At 42.8% G+C, this 20454-nt stretch overlaps 1 protein-coding gene across 1 annotated transcript in view; it reads right to left on the bottom strand.

The window, feature by feature from the left end:
- The window catches only part of si:dkeyp-19e1.3 (TBC1 domain family member 10B), a 34655-nt gene that overhangs the window by 3534 nt on the left and 10667 nt on the right, over positions 1-20454 (bottom strand). The window contains exons 2-12 of the mRNA XM_056281852.1: positions 16305-16378; positions 14034-14119; positions 13160-13199; positions 12955-13035; positions 11610-11717; positions 11382-11491; positions 7963-8011; positions 6141-6261; positions 3050-3144; positions 2732-2797; positions 377-476 (exon numbers count right to left, since the gene is read on the bottom strand). Of these exons, the coding sequence (XP_056137827.1) occupies positions 377-476; positions 2732-2797; positions 3050-3144; positions 6141-6261; positions 7963-8011; positions 11382-11491; positions 11610-11717; positions 12955-13035; positions 13160-13199; positions 14034-14119; positions 16305-16378 (930 nt within the window). The remainder of the gene's footprint in view (positions 1-376; positions 477-2731; positions 2798-3049; positions 3145-6140; positions 6262-7962; positions 8012-11381; positions 11492-11609; positions 11718-12954; positions 13036-13159; positions 13200-14033; positions 14120-16304; positions 16379-20454) is intronic.

The raw sequence follows: 20454 nt of genomic DNA, 5'->3' as shown, positions 1-20454 counted from the left end.
CACGAGGAGATACACCAGGTACAAATGACATTTTCATATATAATCATTATAACAACAAAGGAGCATCGCACCAAGTGGCTTGATTTGAAAGCAACCAGTCTGGTGAGGCACATTTTGAGTGAGCATCCAATGAAAAGTAAGCATTCCACTCCTTTCCACAGCAACTGGCTACTACAGTTATGTAAGTCATCCACTCAGGAGGCAGCCAACCGGGAGGCAATTTGCAACGTAATCCACACAGTCATGCTCAGTGTTATAGCAACAGCAGCTACCGCTGTATCTGGGTATAACCCTGGTTTCCTTAATTCATTTAGACCATGCAGCACAGAACACATGGCAAAGAGGATGATGTCATCAGCTTTGTCCTCATACTCACTCTTGTGTAATTTGAGGGCAGTGTAAGCCATGGCAGTCAGTATCTTCTCTCCCTCCAGAATGTAGATGTCCCATAAACGTAGAGTGAGTGTGAAAGGTGTCTGTTATACAAAACGCAGACAGCAGTGGGTTAATATAAGTAATAAGTTTCCTTTATTAATCCCCTTGGGGAAATTCATTTTCTGCAAAATAACCCATCCTAGCTGTGATCTGTGTAGCTAGGTGCACAGCATGAAGGGCACAGCATGAAGGCAGCAGTTCTTTTCCTATTGCCTTGGTCAGAAGCACAGACAAGAGTATAAATCCTAACATGCATGTTTCTTTTTGATGGTGGGGGAAACCAGAGCATCCGGAGAAAACCCACCACAGACACAGGGAGAACATGCAAACTCCATACAGAGGACGATGTGGTTTGACCCCCAAGGTTGGACAACCCCGGGGTTCAAACCCAGGACCTTCTTGCTGTGAGGCGATAGCGCTAACCATTGGGCTACCATGCCACTCAATGACTTAAAATGGCATATATAATATACACTCACTGGCCACTTTATTATGTACACCTTGCTAGTACCGGGTTGGACCCCCTTTTGCCTTCAGAACTACCTTAATCCTTCGTGGCATAGATTCAACAAGGTACTGGAAACATTCCTCAGAGAGTTTGGTCCATATTGACATGATAGCATCACGCAGTTGCTGCAGATTTGTCGGCTGCACATCCATGATGTGAATCTCCCGGTCCACCACATCCCAAAGGTGCTCTATTGGATTGAGATCTAGTGACTGTGGAGGCCATTTGAGTACAGTGAACTCATTGTCATGTTCAAGAAACCAGTCTGAGATGATTCGAGCTTTATGACATGGTGCGTTACCCCGCTGGAAGTAGCCATCAGAAGATGGGAACACTGTGGTCATAAAGGGATGGACATGGTCAGCAACAATACTCAGGTAGGCTGTGGCGTTGACACGATGCTCAATTGGTACTAAGGGGCCCAAAGTGTGCCAAGAAAATATCCCCCACACCATCACACCACCACCACCAGCCTGAACCGTTGATACAAGGCAGGATGGATCCATGCTTTCATGTTGTTGACGCCAAATTCTGACCCTACCATCCGAATGTCGCAGCAGAAATTGAGACTCATCAGACCAGGCAACGTTTTTCCAATCTTCTATTGTCCAATTTTGGTGAGCCTGTGCGAATTGTAGCCTCAGTTTCCTGTTCTTAGCTGACAGGAGTGGCACCCGGTGTGGTCTTCTGCTGCTGTAGCCCATCTGCCTCAAGGTTCGACGTGTTGTGCATTCAGAGATGCTCTTCTGCATACCTCGGTTGTAATGAGTGGTTATTTGAGTTACTGTTGCCTTTCTATCAGCTCGAACCAGTCTCCCCCGACCTCTGGCATCAACAAGGCATTTTCGCCCACAGAACTGCCGCTCACTGGATATTTTCTCTTTTTCGGACCATTCTCTGTAAACCCTAGAGATGGTTGTGCGTGAAAATCCCAGTAGATCAGCAGTTTCTGAAATACTCAGACCAGCCCGTCTGGCACCAACAACCATGCCACGTTCAAAGTCACTTAAATCACCTTTCTTCCCCATTCTGATGCTCGGTTTGAACTGCGGCAGATCGTCTTGACCATGTCTACATGCCTAAATGCATTGAGTTGCTGCCATGTGATTGGCTGATTAGAAATTTGCGTTAACGAGCAGTTGGACAGGTGTGCCTAATAAAGTGGCCGGTGAGTGTATATTATAATGGTCCCACTGAATTGCATGTAGAGCACTTCCACGCTTTAAAGAATATTAGAATCAAACAGAACATTTGGGTGGGATTTTGTGTGGGGAGGAAGCTTGATTTGACTAACAGCCAATAATCGCCAGGCATTTCTAGAAGAATATGGACATCGATATGATTTTGACTATTTTCACTTTGGTGGTACATCACTTTTGTCTTTCCTCAAGCTTGCTTCTAATTCATTGGACATTTTTGTTAGTGTACGCCTGCAAGTGTAAGATGATGCAACTAAAAAAGATACTTGAATACGGGAAGAGAAAACATTATTCTTATAAACACAAAAATTAGAAAAAAAATTACATGAATTTCTAGAACAGTGCTAAATAGATGTAAATCAAGTGCCGATAAAAGGTTACAAGAATGAAAACACATTTTTCATTCCATGGGACCTTTAAAATTGAAATAATCACAAAATCAAAATAATCTGAAACGATGTTCTATTTCTGCACTTGTGGTGTATACATGTATATTTAAAGATAACATTTTAACAGGAGCAGGAACAGAGATTCAACTGCTATGTTACATTATGTCAACAGTCTGGAAGATTGAAATATGGAGACTCACCCTATCAATGAAACATTGCAGAAACCATTTAGTGGTGTATATTCCCGTCGTCATCTGCTCTTTCTCCTGCAAGGAAGGAGATTTTAAAAGGTTTTACCAATATAATTTGTCTGGGAAGTCACTTTTGATAATGGGTTATGATTTATGAATCTTTGCTCTCCAAATAGTTCTGATACTTGCACTTTGCCACTATAGTGTCCTTTGGTCTCCTGCTACAAAAATTAATCTAACTTTGAGAATATGACCTTGTTAAATCAACCGCAATCTACATCATTTTAAATCATTTACTTCTGGTCCTCTCTTGTAAATGCCTCTTACCAGGTGTTTCTTTAGCTTGGGCAGCATTTTGGATAGGATCTGCTCGTGGTGAGCCTGGAAACGTTGCAACTTGGGAAACCCCGGGATGAAGAACCCTAGCATAGTAAGACAATAAATGAATATGCCATACATCAGTGGTTCTGAACCTTTTTGCCTCCAAGGCCCCCTGTGTCCAAGGCAATATTTCAGGGCCCACTGAAAGGAGACATGATAACCACTCGGTCATCATCTTACTTAGTTAGTCAAACTTATTCCATTGAAACCCATAAAAGCAATTTTAAAAACACATACAATTGTAGTAATCCTTTGCAATGAAAAAAAAATACTTTTTTTCCCTTTTTCACATTTGACATCTACAGAATGTATAACAGCTATGATATTTCATGCATTAGTATTGTTTTAAATGAATAATTACTTATGTCTTGATGCTTTGTGACTGAAGTTTCTGATAATTTCCCATCAACTCAAGACCCCCTGGCAGCTCCCAGAAGTTCCCTTTTGCCCCCCACCCACACCCCATGAGAACCACTGCCATACATAATGTGTAGTGGTGGCATATAAATAACATAACTGAGCTGAATTTATAAATTCAGCTATGCCCCCCCCTTTTTTAAAATCTTGATCCAAGGCAATATCGGAAAATGTGAGATCAATGATTTTCAGTTCGAACCCGACAGCATTCCCTTTGCTTTGCTGTCAGGATTGATGTCCAACATGCATCAGATGGGCACCTTTCTCCACACTGCTCTGCTCCTCAAATTACTTCTGCTTTACAAAAGTTAATGACTGGTGGGTTTTTTTTCATTGCTGTTATCATGAGACACTGTCAGTGTTGTTTTTCCATCTCCCCTCACACGTTTCCGTCCACCCCTACATTTCTATGATGGCATTTCACTGCCAAAATTCACAAGCACAAATGAGATCCACACACATGGATGTAGAGGAGCCATGCACGCATATTATTTTTGCAAGCACCTTCACAGCACGAGCGTGTACAATATTTTGGCTGGTGTGGGCAATATTTTAGCCTGCATCGAGAAAAGATGATTTGAGCAAGCGCAGAATCAGAAGGTGTGCGTGACTGTTATCCCCAAATGCACAACTACTGTTATTGCTCTCCTGCTCGCACAACTATCACCTGCTCGCTGGCAAGTGGTTTTTCTTTTTGGCAGTAAGCGGGTGGACCCAGTCACCATTGGTTACAGTCCTTGTCTTTTTTGATTGGCCGGCGTCTTTGTATCGATGCAAGTAAACAAAAAGGACGAAGAAACACTAACCTGTTACTACACGATCAGAGTCAACTGTGGATATGAGTCGTGCATGTGCAAGCGGGTCCAACATCTTGGACAGCTAGGTACGGCAACACCACTTGGACAAACAACATAGACCAGTTCTATATGAAATGTGCCCTGGGATAACGTCTGTTGTGATTTGGCACTATATAAATACAATTGACTTGAATATATGCAAAATCTTACACAGAACAATGTACTTGAATGTGTTTGTCTGAGCTCTGTCTTTTGTTTCGTCCATCGTTTACATTAATTTGATAAAACACTGGTAGTGGGTCTGAGCCTAACTCCACCCACTGCATAATTCTGAAAAATGCTAAAAAGTGGGCAAAGGGTTGAGAGGGGTGGGGTGGGGGTCCGATGCCAGGCTGGTGGAGGGGATCGGATATGGCAGAGACTCTGGACATGCGCCAGGCCCTTCTTGCGGATCTCCCCAGCTATTCCTGCCTCACACATACACAACCCCCCTCTCCACCCACCTCCTCAGCCCCTTGCCCACTTTTTAGCATTTTTCAAAATTATGCAGTGGGTGGAATTAGACTCAGACCTGGGGGAGAAGTTACATTTTAAAAAACAAATTACAGGCCGCTCTGATGGCCGAGCAGAATAAACCACCGTTCTTGCGATCTGCTCGTCATGTGGCTGGGAGGTTCGTATCCCAGACTCGCCATAACCGGTCACGGCCAGAGCGTCCATGGAGTAAGGCATTCATTAGGCCACCCTTACCCAAGGGATAGTGGGTGTAGACCAGTGTAGTGTTCGGGGACTCGTCATTCTCCAGTGACCCCTCTGGCCCATCGGGCGCCTGAAGCCAAGCAACCGAAAGCATTCTCCCTAAGTCTCCTTCGTGGCCTGAGGGTAATGCAATCCATACGAGGCTTCAGCGTGTAAAATAGCGAGAGCAGCCGATACGAGTTTGAAGGAAGCTGGTGTTACGACTATATCCTTCCTGTGGAAACGTGAGCCAGGGGAGTTATTCGACAAGAGTTCCGGCCATATGCCATTGGGTTAATCGGGTGGGACAAGGGGAAAAAGTAGAAATAAATTTATTTTTTTTAAAAAAGAAAAATTACCAGTGTTTTATCAAATTAATGTCAATGATGGAAGACAAGACAGCTCAGACAAACACATTCAAGAACATTGCTCTGTGTAAGATTTTACATACACTGAAGTCAAGTCAAGTCAAGTCAATTTTATCTATATAGTGCCAAATCACAACAGACGTTATCCCAGGGCACTTTTCATATAGAACTGGTCTATGTGGGTTGTCCAAGTAGTGTTGTTGCCATACCTAGCTGTCCAAGATATTGGACCCGCTGTGCATACGTGACTCACATCCACGGTTTACTCCGATCATGTAGTGACAGGGTACAGTGTTCCTTCGCCCTTTCTTGTTTACTTGAGCTGATACAAAGACACTGGCCAATCATGAAAAAAAAACGAGGACTGTAATGAATTACATTTAGGGATATAATGGTGACTGGGTCCATCCACTTACTGCTAAAAAGAAAAACCACTTGTGAGTGAGCAGGTGAAATTTTTTGCAAGCAGAGAACAATAATAGCAGTTGTGCAGTCAGGGATAACAGTCACATGCTCTTTCAGATCCTGGGCACCCTCAAAGCATGGTTTTCTCTTTGCAGGTAACAATACTGCTCACACCAGCAGAAATATTCTGCGCGCAAGTGCTGTGAAATAATATGTGTGCGTGGCTGTTTTGCGGTTCCTCTACATTTGCATGTGGGTCTCATTTGCACTCCCTTATTTTGGCAGTGATATGACATCATACATTTTGCTCACCGTGCATTGCATGCTTGCTGTTGGTGAGGAGCTGAGACAGGGCCCAGAAGGCGTCCTCTTCATTCAGGTACATGAGCAGCATGGCAGCAATCTGACTCATCCCCTGGCAATAGCTCACCTCCTTGGGTGGGGGCAGAAGGGCAGGACAGCTTCAGTTAAAACAGCAAGGCCAAATGACAAGGAATTATTCATAACTTAAAATAGCACACAACCAAGACCAGCGAGGGGGTGGGGCATGTGAATGTCAGATGTGGTCTGAAGGCAGTGGATATCTGATGAGGTTAAGCTGTCAGTATTGGGGACCTTATAGGCCTAAGTGCTACGGCAATGTTGTAAATTCTCTTCATTGAGCATCGTACAGCAATTCACTGCTGTGAAGGAGGAATGCTTGATAATGTCTAAATGTTACATTACTGCCTATGTTGGCACTATTAAGATGATCGACGCTAAGCAAACCACCACTAGAATACACCAAGTCACACAATAACCATTTGTTCAAATGGAATCAGATTCATTGTTGAATTAAAGAGAGTTAACAAAGCATCCTTTGATGCTTGAAAACAAAATCAGTTTTCAGTAGGGTTACACTGAGGCTCATCTAGACATACACTCAGTTCTCTTTCTGTCCTCTGTATGCAAGAGAAAACACCCCCTCTCCCACTGACCTAGTTTTTGATAAACAGTATGCGAGTATGGGAGAAAAAGGAAGAGAACACCACATGGTCATTTCCTGTGGCCCTCACACTTTTGCCACACAGGAATCAATTACAACATGAAAAAAAGTGAACTGGGCCTTGTGTGTCTCTACATATGCAAGTGTACATTATCTCAAGTTGGTTGCATATCTGCATAAGTCAGAAGACTTGTAACAATGCCAACGTAACCCTTTTCTCTGCTCTCTGTCATCTCAAACACTTCCTGTCTCCATTCCCAATACATGGTCTGATCTAGCAGAGCTTGGCAGCAGAAATCTTATCTTGTGAAAGAGTTTGTGAAAACACGCTTTTTCATAAATAATTCCTGCTAGATCATTAGTCTGATATAAGCTTTGCTGAGACAAACTCTGGTCTTTTGTTAGAGTAAGTACCCAAAGGCAGTCTCACAAAAAGATCCAGAAGGGAATTATCATCATAATTATCATCATCTCTGGCCCATATATCCAAGTCAAAACAACAGCAATTACAAGGATGTCTGGAATAGAAAATGTAACATTTTTTAACAGTGTATATCTGAGTGGATGACTAGCCTTTTTAAGCTGTACAATAATCCCTATATTACCGTTACATGTAATACTGTGGATCTGTAGCTCAGTGGGCAGTGCCTGACATCAACACTACTAGAGTTAATTTACACGTCTTTTAGACAACCATTTAGTGGGGTACGTTATGCTTACCTTCCCTTGCCAAGGCTAATTAATCAGCTAGTCAGCAAGCTTCAGTATCAAAGGGGACAAACCCTCTTAAGGACTACAGCAATCAATAGGCATGTGGTTGGTTGATGGTGGGTCAGACTGTTATATTGTGTTCTTGTACATTCAGGTTAAGCCATAAGCATAAATAAAAGATTTCACCCAAGGCTCTAAAGGAGGATGAGAATGGATGGGCATTGAGTGCCTGTTCTGTTCTCATTCCCCTACCTGGCCAACAAACACACTCTAGCACCCCTCCATATCATGGAACGCACACACATAGGTACTGTACGCACACACACACACACACACACACACACACACACACACACACACACACACACACACACACACACACACACACACACACACACACACACACACACACACACACACACACACACACACACTTACCGTGTTGTAGACAGAGTAGGCTGCTAGGACATGAAACAATGCCTGCTGCCTACAGAAAAGAAGAAAAGAAAAACAGAAATGTGAATTTTGGCCCTAAACTCAAAGAAGCAAGACAAAAAGAAAATTTTAAAAAAGCATAATAAAACACTCAAAAAAGAAAGTGTATATGAGTTTCATAAATAAAAATCACCCCAGAGCCACATGATAAGAGGATTACTCAAACATAAACAAGCTCATCCTTAAATGAGCTCCGTAGCGGTGCTGAAAACAGCCATACTTAACACTGCAAAGCCGGTTGGCCCTTGCTGTATCCTAACGTCCTGGCTAGCTTGTATCACAATGCTGTCCAAATACCTTCCTTCTTCTGAGTGGTCTGTCAAGCTCTCCAGCTTCAGCCACTGCAGCAATGTTCAAGCATTAATAAAAGGGTGTGCCTGAGTGTGTGTGAAAGTGCCATTAGTCTTGTGGAGACATGGGTCAGCCATTAACAGCTGAACAGTATTGGGCCAAATGCTGAAGACAAGCTCAAAGATATTTTCACGTATTTTAGTGAATGTGAATACACATGAGGTGTATTAGTGTACTGCACGGATGGGATGGCACGTTTGTGTACGTTACAAACGCCTTTGGTGCAGAGGGCTGACACGCATGGCTTATCACATCTGGTGTTTCACTTATGCCCGGCAGTGAACACAGAACAGCCAATGTGAGGGGCTTCCCAGATGAGTCAGTTTTGTCAGGGCTTTTCCAGATATAATGAAGACAATTACAAAAGACCACCTCCCCTGGGGGGCCTTGCATAGTAAATACATGCCTTAAGGCTTATAGTACACTGAGCGAGAGGAAAGGATCTGAAAATAGCTCCCGAGTGTCTCTGTGTGAACAGGCCAAGTGTTGACTAGCAGGGAAGGAGTGGGCAGCCAAGCAGGATGGAACTGTATTTACATTTGTTTGGGTTCAGAGGCTTTGAAATAAAGGGGGGATAAGTGTTCCGACAACCCAATAATCATTGTACTAGATGCGAATGCAACAGTGTGCATGTCCTTGAGGTCGATCCATGTATGTTGGGGCAAACGTTTTCTCTTTCCCTCCTAACACATGAATGTTTTCTCCTCATTGTCAGCACCACTTCTGTGTGCTCTCATTTTGAATGTGAACTGTGACTATATGTTTATTAATGAGTATCACTCTGCACATGTCTGCGTGTTTCTGAATGCCATTTCCTGTGGGACCTCGCTCACTGACAGGAAGGCTAATAAAACACTGAGAGGGAGGAAACAGCTCTTACTTTGGTGTGTGTTTGTGTGTCCTTGTAGGAGACTTAGCAAGGTCAGAGCTGGGCGAGTAAGGCCAACAGAGAAAAACAGAAAAAAAAGCTTTACAGACATCCAGTGAAAACAAAGCAAGGAGCCGCAGATGCATGTAATGGAAGCTCGGTAAACCTTACCACTTATTGAACAGTGGTTTAAGGTCAGATGAGTATTCATATGATCCGTTACCGGCAGCGTGTTTGCTTTGATAACTGCTGCTGATAAGAACAACAGACTATTGTAGGTTGCTACTGTGGATGTTTTTAGGGGATGGTGATGTAACCGTGCAAGGAGAGTGATGCCCAAATCAACACATGATGTTTACAGAGCTATTTATCATAAAATACAACCAGATCCAAATACTGATATCACAGGTCATACTATCCAAAGGTAAAGTGACATGTTATTATGACCATGACTACCAATCTTGGTGTTATTTTTGATCAATCCCTATCTTTTGATTTTCACATTAAAGAAATCACCAAGACCTCTTTTTTCCACCGATGAAACGTTGCAAAATTCCATCTTTTCTGCTGGTGCTGAAATCCTGAGCCATGCCTTTGTTTCATCCAGATTAGATTACTGCAATGTCCTTTTTTCCCAGCCTGCCACGTGCTAGCTCTAAAAACCTTCAGCTGGTTCAAAATGCTGCTGCTAGAATATTCATTGGAACAAAAAAGTTTGCAGCTCCAACGCTGCTTTTCATAGACATATATACATATAGGGCCCTGTGATGGACTGGCGGCCTGTTCAGGGTGTCTCCCCGCCTGCCACCCAATGACTGCTGGGATAGGCTCCAGCATCCCACAACCCCAATTGGGATAAGTGGCTTGGATAATGGAGAATCGAAAAAAGTTCGACCACATCACACTGATTCTAGCCTCCCTTCACTGGCTCCCTGTTCATGCTAGATCTGACTTTAAAGTGCTACTTTTAACCTATAAAATACTTAATGAGCTTGCCCCCTTCATATTTGTCAAATCTTATACAGCCTTATCGTGCCCTCCGCTCTCAAAGTGCAGGCCTCCCCTCTGGCCCCCTCTCTTTGGAATAGTCTCCCAGCCGACAATGAATCTGACTCTGAAGACTCTTTCAGATCTAAACTGAACACCCATCTGTTCTCATTAGCGTTCAACTAGCTGTCCTATTTCTTTGGTAGTTTGACTTCCTTCTGAGCTTTGTCACAACTATCCTCATTTGGGAGGGTCTCAGTCTCAATGTATTTATAGGTCTTATAGCAGTAATCTCTTGGTTTTGTCCTGCTGACGAGAATGTTCCTAAACTTTCTGAATGCATTGCTCCATTCTAACTTTCTGCTTCTATCTCTGAGCACGTGTGCCCATGATGTGCCCTCCTCCCCTCTCTCTTTTTTTCTCTCTCTCCCTCTCTATTTCTCACTTTCAAGGACAAATTTGTCTTCCTTTATGGACTGTCTGATGACCATGGATAATCTCTTTCTCTCTCTTTCGACCGCCTGATGACTTCGGAGCCTTCTGCCTCGCCTCTTGTGTGCATGTGAAGTCTATTCTCTCTGCAGGGCCCCACTGGGCAGAGCTGGTTTTGTGGCGTGGGGGTCCTGCTGGCTCTTGACTGCATCTGTGGGGTTTCTGACATTGTCTTGGATGGAAACAGATTCACTAAATTTGCCTTGCTCTCGCTTTACAACTTTATTACCCAGTACATTTAAATTTGCTAAATTTTATGCATTAAACTGTATGTATTCTACATTACCTTCCTCCATGTAATCTATAACATTACATTATAATTCTGTTATTTTTGTGTATTTTGTGAATTTGACACTTATTGCATGTCTGTCCATGCTGGAAGAGGGATCCCTCATCTGTTGCTCTTCCTGAGGCTTCTCCCATATTTTTATCCTGATAAGGTTTTTCTTGTGGAGTTTTACCTAATTCAGGTCTAGGGTCCAAGGATAGAGGGTGTTGTATATTGTACCGATTGTAAAGCTCTTCGGGTCTACCTTGTGATTTTGGGCTACACAAATAAACTTGACTTGACTGACATGAGACTGTGTGACATGGGATACATTGGCTACACATATTCAAAGTTTGTCTCATGGTAGACTTCAGCTGATTGTAAATGGGGACTCACTTGACCCCGAAGCGATCCATGAACATGATGTGGTTCCTGAAGGTTCTATTCACGTCCAAGTCTATCTGCTTGATCTCTGTGGAGAAGTTACGAGCCTGCTGCTTCATTTTCTTTGGGAGACGGGGGAAAAAAAGAAAGGAAAAAAAAGAACAGGTTGGGACTCATGACTGATTTCACCGATAGATTTATTTTTTTGTCCATCTGTAGATTCAGTTCTAAGATTGATACCTCGTATTTCCCTTTGTTGTCCTGTTTGACCTTGTCCACATCCAAAAGCAAGGCCCAGGCCTGGCCTCTAAACTGGAGAGGGATACCCTTGTACACACGCTTCACCATCTGTAAAACACACACACACACACACACACACACACCACACACACACACACACACACACACACACACACACACACACACACACACTCAAACATTTGGTTGCTCATCAAACCAATTTTTTTGCCTGCTTTTGTTTGCTTGTTGGTTGTTGTTTGTTTGTTTAATTGAGGGTATTTTTTGTATAACTATCCCCTGCTTCTTTAAACCATCTTTGGGTTTGACAAAAGCGTTATTATTAGTAGTATTATCATTATTATTATATGAACTGATTGGTGAATAGGTGACTACACAGACTTCTCAGTCTTTTCCAGTCTCTGTTCTTTGTGTTTAGTCTCTCTCTCTCTCTCTCTCTCTCTCTCTCTCTCTCTCTCTCCTCTCTCTCTCTCTCTCTCTCTCTCTCTCTCTCTCTCTCTCTCTCTCTCTCTCTCTCTCTCTCTCTCTCTCTCCTCTCTCTCTCTCTCTCTCTCTCTCTTCTCTCTCTCTCTCTCTCTCTCTCCTCTCTCTCTCTCTCTCTCTCTCTCTCTCTCTCTCTCTCTCTCCTCTCTCATGCTTGTCTACTTGCCTCGCCCTACCAGCTCATTTGCCCTTCCTTGCCCACCCAACTGCTGATGGGCCGCACCTCTGGGGAAGATTTAAATACCTGGCCTCCGCAAAGTCCTCTCTTTCTCATATTACCTGAAGTGCTGACACCTGAGCACCTTTTTATCTTGTTTACCCTGCACCATGCAACACTTGCTCATTTCCTGTAACTCTCCCTGCATCAACACCTGAACAACACACACCTCATCACCTCTATTTTTTTCTCTAAAAGTTTAAATAATTTTTTTGGCTAACCACTGCTTACGTGTGGCCCCTTCTTGTATGGCCTGGACAAGCTGATTGTTATGACTATTTGACAATCAGAGGAAACAGAGGGGCACGGTCACTTATACCTCTTGCTGTAGTGAGATACTTTGTTGGATTTCTTTAAATGAGAGATTTAAGAGATGCAGCTCTTCTGTTAAACCATGTATGTATGTGACATAACTATAGATCAGACAATGGAGGAGTATGACAACATGGGGTAGGTCTACAAGAGGAATTCAAAATAGTTTTTAGGTGAAAAGTAAAATACATCAAATATTGCATCAAAAAGGGAAGTGAAGACTGAGCTGAGGCAGTATGAGGGATGGGTGAGTGTGTGCATGTGATGTGCTTGTGTTATGTTGTGTATAACGGCCATCGTTACCAAGTTACACACCTTGTCACTGTTCCTATACTTGTCCCATTTCTTCACCATCTTAAGCCATTTCTCTACTCGCTCTATCTCCTGCTGCTTTTGCTGGGAAAAGGGGTAGACAGACATACAAGAGGCACATTGTATGTTATAGGAACTTTGCATTAAATAGCCTATCATACAAAATTCCAGGGCATTCTAATGAAGCACTGCAAAAACCTAATCATACCTTCTCTTCAACAGCGCTGGGTGTTGGCAGTTCTTCTTCACTGGAGTGAAAACAAAAATATTTAATGACAGTAACATAGCGGAACATTACCATATCTTTGCCTTTTAAAGAGATACTTTCATGCTGTTTCTGAGCACATTTTCAACACCGGTGGTTTGAATTACAACCTAAAGGTAGGTGTGGTTTTATGATGTCATAGCTATTGGCTACTGAAATTCAGGGTGGTCGTGTGGGTGTGGCTGGGTGGGCTAAACACTGGGGCTAAACCGCTTGCTGTAGAAAAACGAGAAATTCACCGGTGAGGGCCCCCTTCCTGCTCTGTCGTCACTTTACAAAAAAAAAAGACGAGCGATGAGACCACTGACAGCAGCTTTGTGATTGAGGATGTGGAAGTGGAAGACGATTCCTCTTTCTCAGTGGAAGTTGACTACTTGCCTCACGAATATGTTGCTCAGCCAATACAGCCGTATTCCTTCGAGCCAAAAGCGTGCATCTCCGCTTTTATAGCATCCCGCTACGGACAAGCCCTCTATGCTAATGGTAATTCGTGACGCGGCAAGTTACCACATTTTCGCCAACTGGAAATCAGTTACTTGGCCGCCGACGTCTCTCGTCTGGCCATAAAAGTGATTTTAGGGCTACCATTTGTCTCATCGATCACATCCACACTCCTTACAACGATTAACAACAGGAAAAGTCAGATTTTGATGCAAGTATCTCTTTAAGTCAGCCAAAGAGAGCGAGATAAAAAGACAGACCCTTAGAAAGTAAAAGACAGAGAGAGATTCCAAAATGTAAATTTTCTAAATACCTACGTGTAAATCTACAGTGTAAGAAATGCCTATGTGAAAGGTGTCCTGTCAAGTAAACTTACTGCAGGAAGCCAAATCGGTCTGTGACCTTGTAGATGCTATAGTCAGCGTCCTCCCAAGGGTCAATGTTGACGCCTTCCTGCCGGCCCTACAAAACACATGCATAACCCTTCTGAAAGAATACTGTACACAGAACACTTCAAGGCAACTTTCCAAAAGGCTTTGTTCTCATCTGAAAACCTGCTAGGAAAAAGTGTTGTACCACAAGTAGGATTAAAACTTGACATGTTAGGTAAAATTTTGTGGTGACCAGGATGACGCACATTCGTACTCAAACAATGACATAAATAGAGGAGGGAGGTTCATACATTTCACAGTCAGACCTTGAGTAAGAACAGTGGGAAAGCTAGGGCTTGCTCTCTCTTAACTGATGACCTTCAATCAAGTAAGCAGGTCACAAAGAATTCAAATAATCAAACAAATACAATGTTGACAAGGTGCATTCCTTCGGTCATCAAAACACCACAAGACTAACTACTCTGGAAAGTGTATTTGTGTATTCTTTGACAAACTGAAAAGTCACATGTGGTGAGGGAATTGGTATTGTCCTAATGGGTGTTTAAACCTAAAGCTGTGATCCATGGATCACATGGAAGTTGGAGCCTATCCCAGCAGTCATTGGGCGGCAGGCAGGGAGACACCCTGGACAGGCTGCCAGCTATCATAGGGCCTGGTTAAGGTTAGCATTAGCCAATCAGAGGTAGAGTAGGGGCGGGTCTTCCCAGAGTGCGAGTGGAAAAAAAATAACGCGGACCGGCGCTGTGTCTCCCTCCTTTGTTGCATGAAAACTTGTGAGCGAGTGGGTCCGGGTTTGCATGCAGATGCAGACGGAGAGTGGGGGCGGGGTTACGTGGAGAGTGTGAGAGAGGAGAGATCATGCAAACACTGGCACGGCTTCACAGAAGAAACGAGTTATGTAACGTAACATCAAACTATGGGGTTTTACAGTGTAAGGTGGTTCATAGAGTGCACTGGTCTAAAAGCAAACTAGCCTGCATCTACCCTGGAACTGATCCAAACTGTGATAAATGTCACTCAGGACTAGCTAATCTCATCCATGTTCTGAGCTTGTCCCGCACTGTCCTTGTTTTGGACGTCGGTTTTTGATTCCCTTTCAGCTACCACGTCTACTTATATCTACCCCTCTCCCTTAGTTGCCCTGTTTGGTGTCCTACCCACTGGCCACTCATTGCAGTCCTATTTTGCAGAACTTGTATTTTTTCTCACATTAATAGCGAGGCGTGTTATCCTGATGCACTGGAAGAGCCCTCATCCCCCCTCTCATACTCATTGGCTAAAGGATGTCCTATCCTTCGTGAAGTTGGGAGAAAATTAAACACTCCCTTCATGGCTCTAATGGACAATTTTATAAAATCTGGCAATCCTTCCTGGGACGTCAGGTCCCTTCAACTGGATTCTGTCCCCATTGACTAGGTACCCCCCCTGCACTGTGCCAACATCTTGCACGTCCTGGCTGAGTCCTGTTTTCCCCATATAAAAAGCACACAGTATGTATAGTATGTTACTGTGATCAAACTGTCTTGTTTTGTCTTGAACGTTTTTTTGTTGCTTTCTTTTAAAAATTATGTACATGTGTTTTATGTTATGCTATGTTATGTTGTTGTATGTGTTGAAAATGTTATCAATAAATCATATTTAAAAAAACTATCGATATAAACAATATCGTCTCATCCTATAGCTCATTTGAAAACATACCAATAAACCTTAAAAAGTCGATATACCACCCGGCGCTATTCTAGCATGTCATCCCTCCAGGTAATCCTGTTCAATCAGTTCTCTGTACACAGATTTTAGCCACTGCTCAGGGGCTTTACATTGATTTGCTTGTTTGGTGAGCAGAATGGTCCCATCCGAAGTTAGCCACTTTTCAAAAGAGTTGAGTGGTCTCAACTTATCAAACATAGCCTTTAATAAAACAAGATTTTAATTTTTATATCCCACTACCACCAGGCATGAGGGAGCCAAGCAAAACTGCTCTCCTGGACAACCATTCATTTGGTACTGGTAGCATTGTACTATCTGTCCCAGAGATTAGCTGTTCAGCTTTGGGCAATGCTCACTTGCCAACTCTCCTCCAAATGACCTATGGCAATCCATTGAATTACAAGCGGCATAATCTTGTGCCTGTTATCTCTTCATATTTAGCTAGTCCTTTGTCGCTGCCTATTCAGGTAAGGGAGGCAAATATTTTCAAATCAGTTAGAAAGAGAATTAGACCTGTTCTAGGTGATGGTCATGTCACACAGACTTACCTTGTCATATTTAGAGATGATGTCTGCCCTTTCCTCTGCAATCAACGTCTCTATGTCCTTCTTCATGTCAAAATCTGCGAGGAAACAGGAAAAGAGGGACCATTATTAATCATTTAGCCCGCTAAAAAGATTAAAGTAACAAAAAAGTACTTCAAGCTATTCAATAGTGCCCAGGCTGCTGAGGGTTGGCACATTTGGGTCAAATGTTGAGTTGTGTATGTGTGTGTGTGTGTGTGTGTGTGTGTGTGTGTGTGTGTGTGTGTGTGTGTGTGTGTGTGTGTGTGTGTGTGTGTGTGTCACAAATAACTAATAGTAAGTAATTAAAACTAATTTAAATTATATTTAAGGATGGATTTTCCCTTATATTTCAAGTCCTAAGATTTTCCTGGTAGTTGTTCATACCCTCAAGGAGCAGGGCCTCATCGCTGCCCAAGGAGAACTGACATCACATGACACAGTAGATCCACAGTCAGTTTAAAACTTCAAAACATACAGATCACACACCATGCAGTATCCTTTTTTAGTGTGACCTATCATGGACTTGAATGACTATCCCTCTCATGTCACGGGCAATGACGAGCAGACACTAACACACAACCAAGAACCTCACACATTGATTGCAAAAGCTATAATTTGTGCTAACAGAGTAACGCTGTGTAATGCCCCTGATTCTACATAGCTTCATTAATTTGTCAATTAGATCTAAACAGTCAGCAACTTATCTGGCGAATTCAGGTACTTTCAATTCAATATCAGTATTGCAACATGTAATGTATTTCAGTGTTTACTGAGGATTATATTTTTCCTAAATTATGGTTGGATGGCTGATTTAGGAGTTGGATATGCTAATTTGTACATTATTAAGGTCTCTCACGCCAAAGAATTGAGGTTCAAATGACAGAGTGGTAACTATGCCGTGTTTTCTTTTTTTTCTTTTTAGTAATTTTAGGACTGAAACATGCCCTTTACAAAGTACGACCTCTGTGTCCCCTTTGCATAGACAGTCCTTTATAAGAATAGAGTGCTGAGAATAGCACAGTTTCATGAGAAAACTGTGAGCCATGAGAAAATATGGTGGGCCTACGTACACAGGAAGAATACTCTCAGAGTGAGCTATCACTTTGTGATAAAGAAGCAGTCTTGAGTTAGAAGTTTAAAGACTATATTAATGCCCATCGAAGGACTTGTTGGCACAATCAAATTGTTGAAATAAGCATCTGAATGTATGAATCCAGGCAGGGCTAATTTAATTGCGGGCTGACAACTAGCAGAGCATCTGAGCTCATGACAGTATGTCAGTGGGTGCGAAAAGAGGGCTGTAACATCTAGAGTTTCGATTTTTTGTGTATCAAATTTTGTTTGCATTTGTTCTGTGCACATGTATCTGGCAGACTACTTCCTGACTAGACCACAGGAAGAGGAACAGAGGAATGGCTGATTGAAGCCAGTGAGGACTCGTCTCCATCCTGTATAATCTCACCCATCTCCCCCCTCCAAGTCTGCCCCTAGTCTTCCCTGGCCTGATCTAGTCTGGCAGTGAGGCACGGCTGCTCAGCAGCTGTCAAGGCCAAAGAGTCAGGCGAGAGAGAGAGAGAGAACAACCTCCCCGCTCGTATGCCAGATCAGCATCTCAGAATAATGCTGAAATGCAGAATATGCCGGCTATGCCTGGAAGGTACTCTGGATAAAAGAGATAAGAGACACAGATACAAAAGGACAAGGCCTAAATCTTGCCTAATTAACTGGGCCACTCACAGACATTGTACTCTAAGTAGGTTCTACTGTATCTGGGTGAAATACCACAAAATCTGATCTGATGTACGCCCAGAACAGCATATTAGCCCCATCATGAGATAGGATTTCTGGGTTTTGAAGATGTCAGCAACAAATTGAGGACTGAAAGAGAACATTTAAGTTAAGCCGTCCTACAACAGCCAGAAAAATACAGATCATTCTAAATTTTATCCATCACAGTGTCCAGATTTGTTTGAGTGGGCTACTTCGGAGGCAGCACAACAGCGTTTGAAAGAAAGGAACAAACACTTCATTGTGTCAGTCCACTATCAGATTAGCTGTATGTGGCAAGACTCACTGAGCGCTTTTAAACGTATTCTCTATCATTTTTCAGTTAAGGTAAAGCTAGTGAATCAAACACAAACAGGCAACTCCACTGCTTAACATAACATGTCACACCAAATGACGCTTTCACTTACACTTGTAGCAATGTGTCGCCTGCTGAGGCCTCGGCCAGCTTGCCACAGGAATGCCATACCAACAACAGGTGTGACCACACCTGCCCATTTCAACAAAGACCCTCTCTATGATTCCCTTTCAAACCCCCAACATTCACCTGCCAACAGACTCACTAGCAAATCCCACACCCAGAACATTATCATGTCACAACCATCAAAAGCCATTTTGAATCTGCTGCTGCTAAATAACAAGATAACTGCTAATTTCAGACCAGTTCACATGTGTGTAACCCACCTAGTAATACAAGATCTTTTCATCCATTTTAAGGTGTCTCTATGCACCCTCCTTCTCTATGGACAGTCATAATATACGATAAGATATGATGTATTTATTGTCTCCATAGGCAAACTTGTCTACGACTCTCAATATTGCTATTCGATAGTAACTGTACATGCAGTACAACAAGAGTAACAACAATGTTGCATTGAATAATAGTTTCTGGCACTTGCACACATTACATCTATTGCATATATTATATATTATAGGGCAATATATATTATATCAACGCACTGACTCATTTTAAATGTGCTAGGCGTGAAGACATACTGAACCACCCCTGATCACATTATCTAGGAGCATTAAGAAAATGAACTACCATATTAGGCAGGAAGGAGTTTGTATAGTGGTTGAGTCTGTGCTTGAATTTGGAGCTAAAGATATGAGTGAGGATCAGACACCATTTTCTGTGCCTGTCTGACAAGACTTTTCGTAATTTGATAGAAGGGATGGGTGTTCTTTAACATCCACATTTTCATGGCAGTCTGCACAAGGAAAGCCACCTGAGATTACCTTTGGACAGAAAAATTACCACAATCTTGCCCCTGGCAGCAGCATCTCGTCCAATATTAGCTTCAATGGTTGACAAAAGTTCAACCTTGCTCTGTCATTTCCTTTCAGTCAGGCATGCAAACCCTTAACCATAAACCTTTGCTCCTACAACTTCATCCCCAGCGAAGCCTCCTCCATCAAAACAACAGCTGATCCTCCTCTCTCCCTTTCTCCTCTCTGACAGGTGGTCAGTAAAACAGGCCTGTTAAAAAACAAGTGGACTCTCCTGTTCTCTTCCATCTGTTCACACTGTTAACTTCCCATTTCCTCCCCATCTCGGGTCAGGTTATTTTGGGGTTTTGGAAGTGTCAGCAAATTACTTCAAACTGCTTTTTAGGCTGACTTAAAGGTGGTACTACTGACCCTACCCTAACCTTGCCCATGTCAGCGGATCTCAGGAAAGAAGGTCTCTCCTACATGTTGCCTATTTGTAAAGGGCTTGGATATTGTGGTGGCCAGAGAACTTGCAAAAAAACTCAATGAGACGAGGATCCTTCAAAATAAGACTTTTATTGACGAATCAACACAGTCTGAGTCAGGTCTGCAGAGTGACTGAAAATCAGACAAAAGCCTCCCTGTCTTTATACCATTTACAAATCTAGTGAACAATCTACTTGCATCAGTCAATGTCCTGCTGGTCCTTGTTGATCAGGACATGTTGGCGGAGCAGGAGCCTCTCTATCGATGCAAGGATGACATTAGGATGTCTTCAGCCATCGCCCTTTGACAGTCTAATGGTTGTCTTGACATGCTACTACTACTGCTGCTACTGTTTTCTGCATAATAATAGTTACACTTACATAATGGAATGTCACATCATACTTTTGGGCATAAACAAGTTTATCCTCTACTGAGGTTATGCCCTGGTTATATGGTCTTGTGCTACTTGCCACACTGGTTTGTCACTCTAGTCACATGAAATGACGGCTACCCACATGTGCGCTTAAGTACTACCATAATACCAAAGCTAAAAAACTCAACTGAAATTTGAAAAGGGACAAAGCTAGCAAAACAATCAATGACAACGCACTTAGTCAATCCAGCAAGGTTTTGATCCGGCTAGGATTAG

The sequence above is a fragment of the Lampris incognitus genome, chromosome 6, assembly GCF_029633865.1.
Source record: "Lampris incognitus isolate fLamInc1 chromosome 6, fLamInc1.hap2, whole genome shotgun sequence".
In the NCBI taxonomy this organism is placed as follows: Eukaryota; Metazoa; Chordata; class Actinopteri; order Lampriformes; family Lampridae; genus Lampris; species Lampris incognitus.
This window is presented reverse-complemented; position numbering and strand designations above follow the sequence as displayed.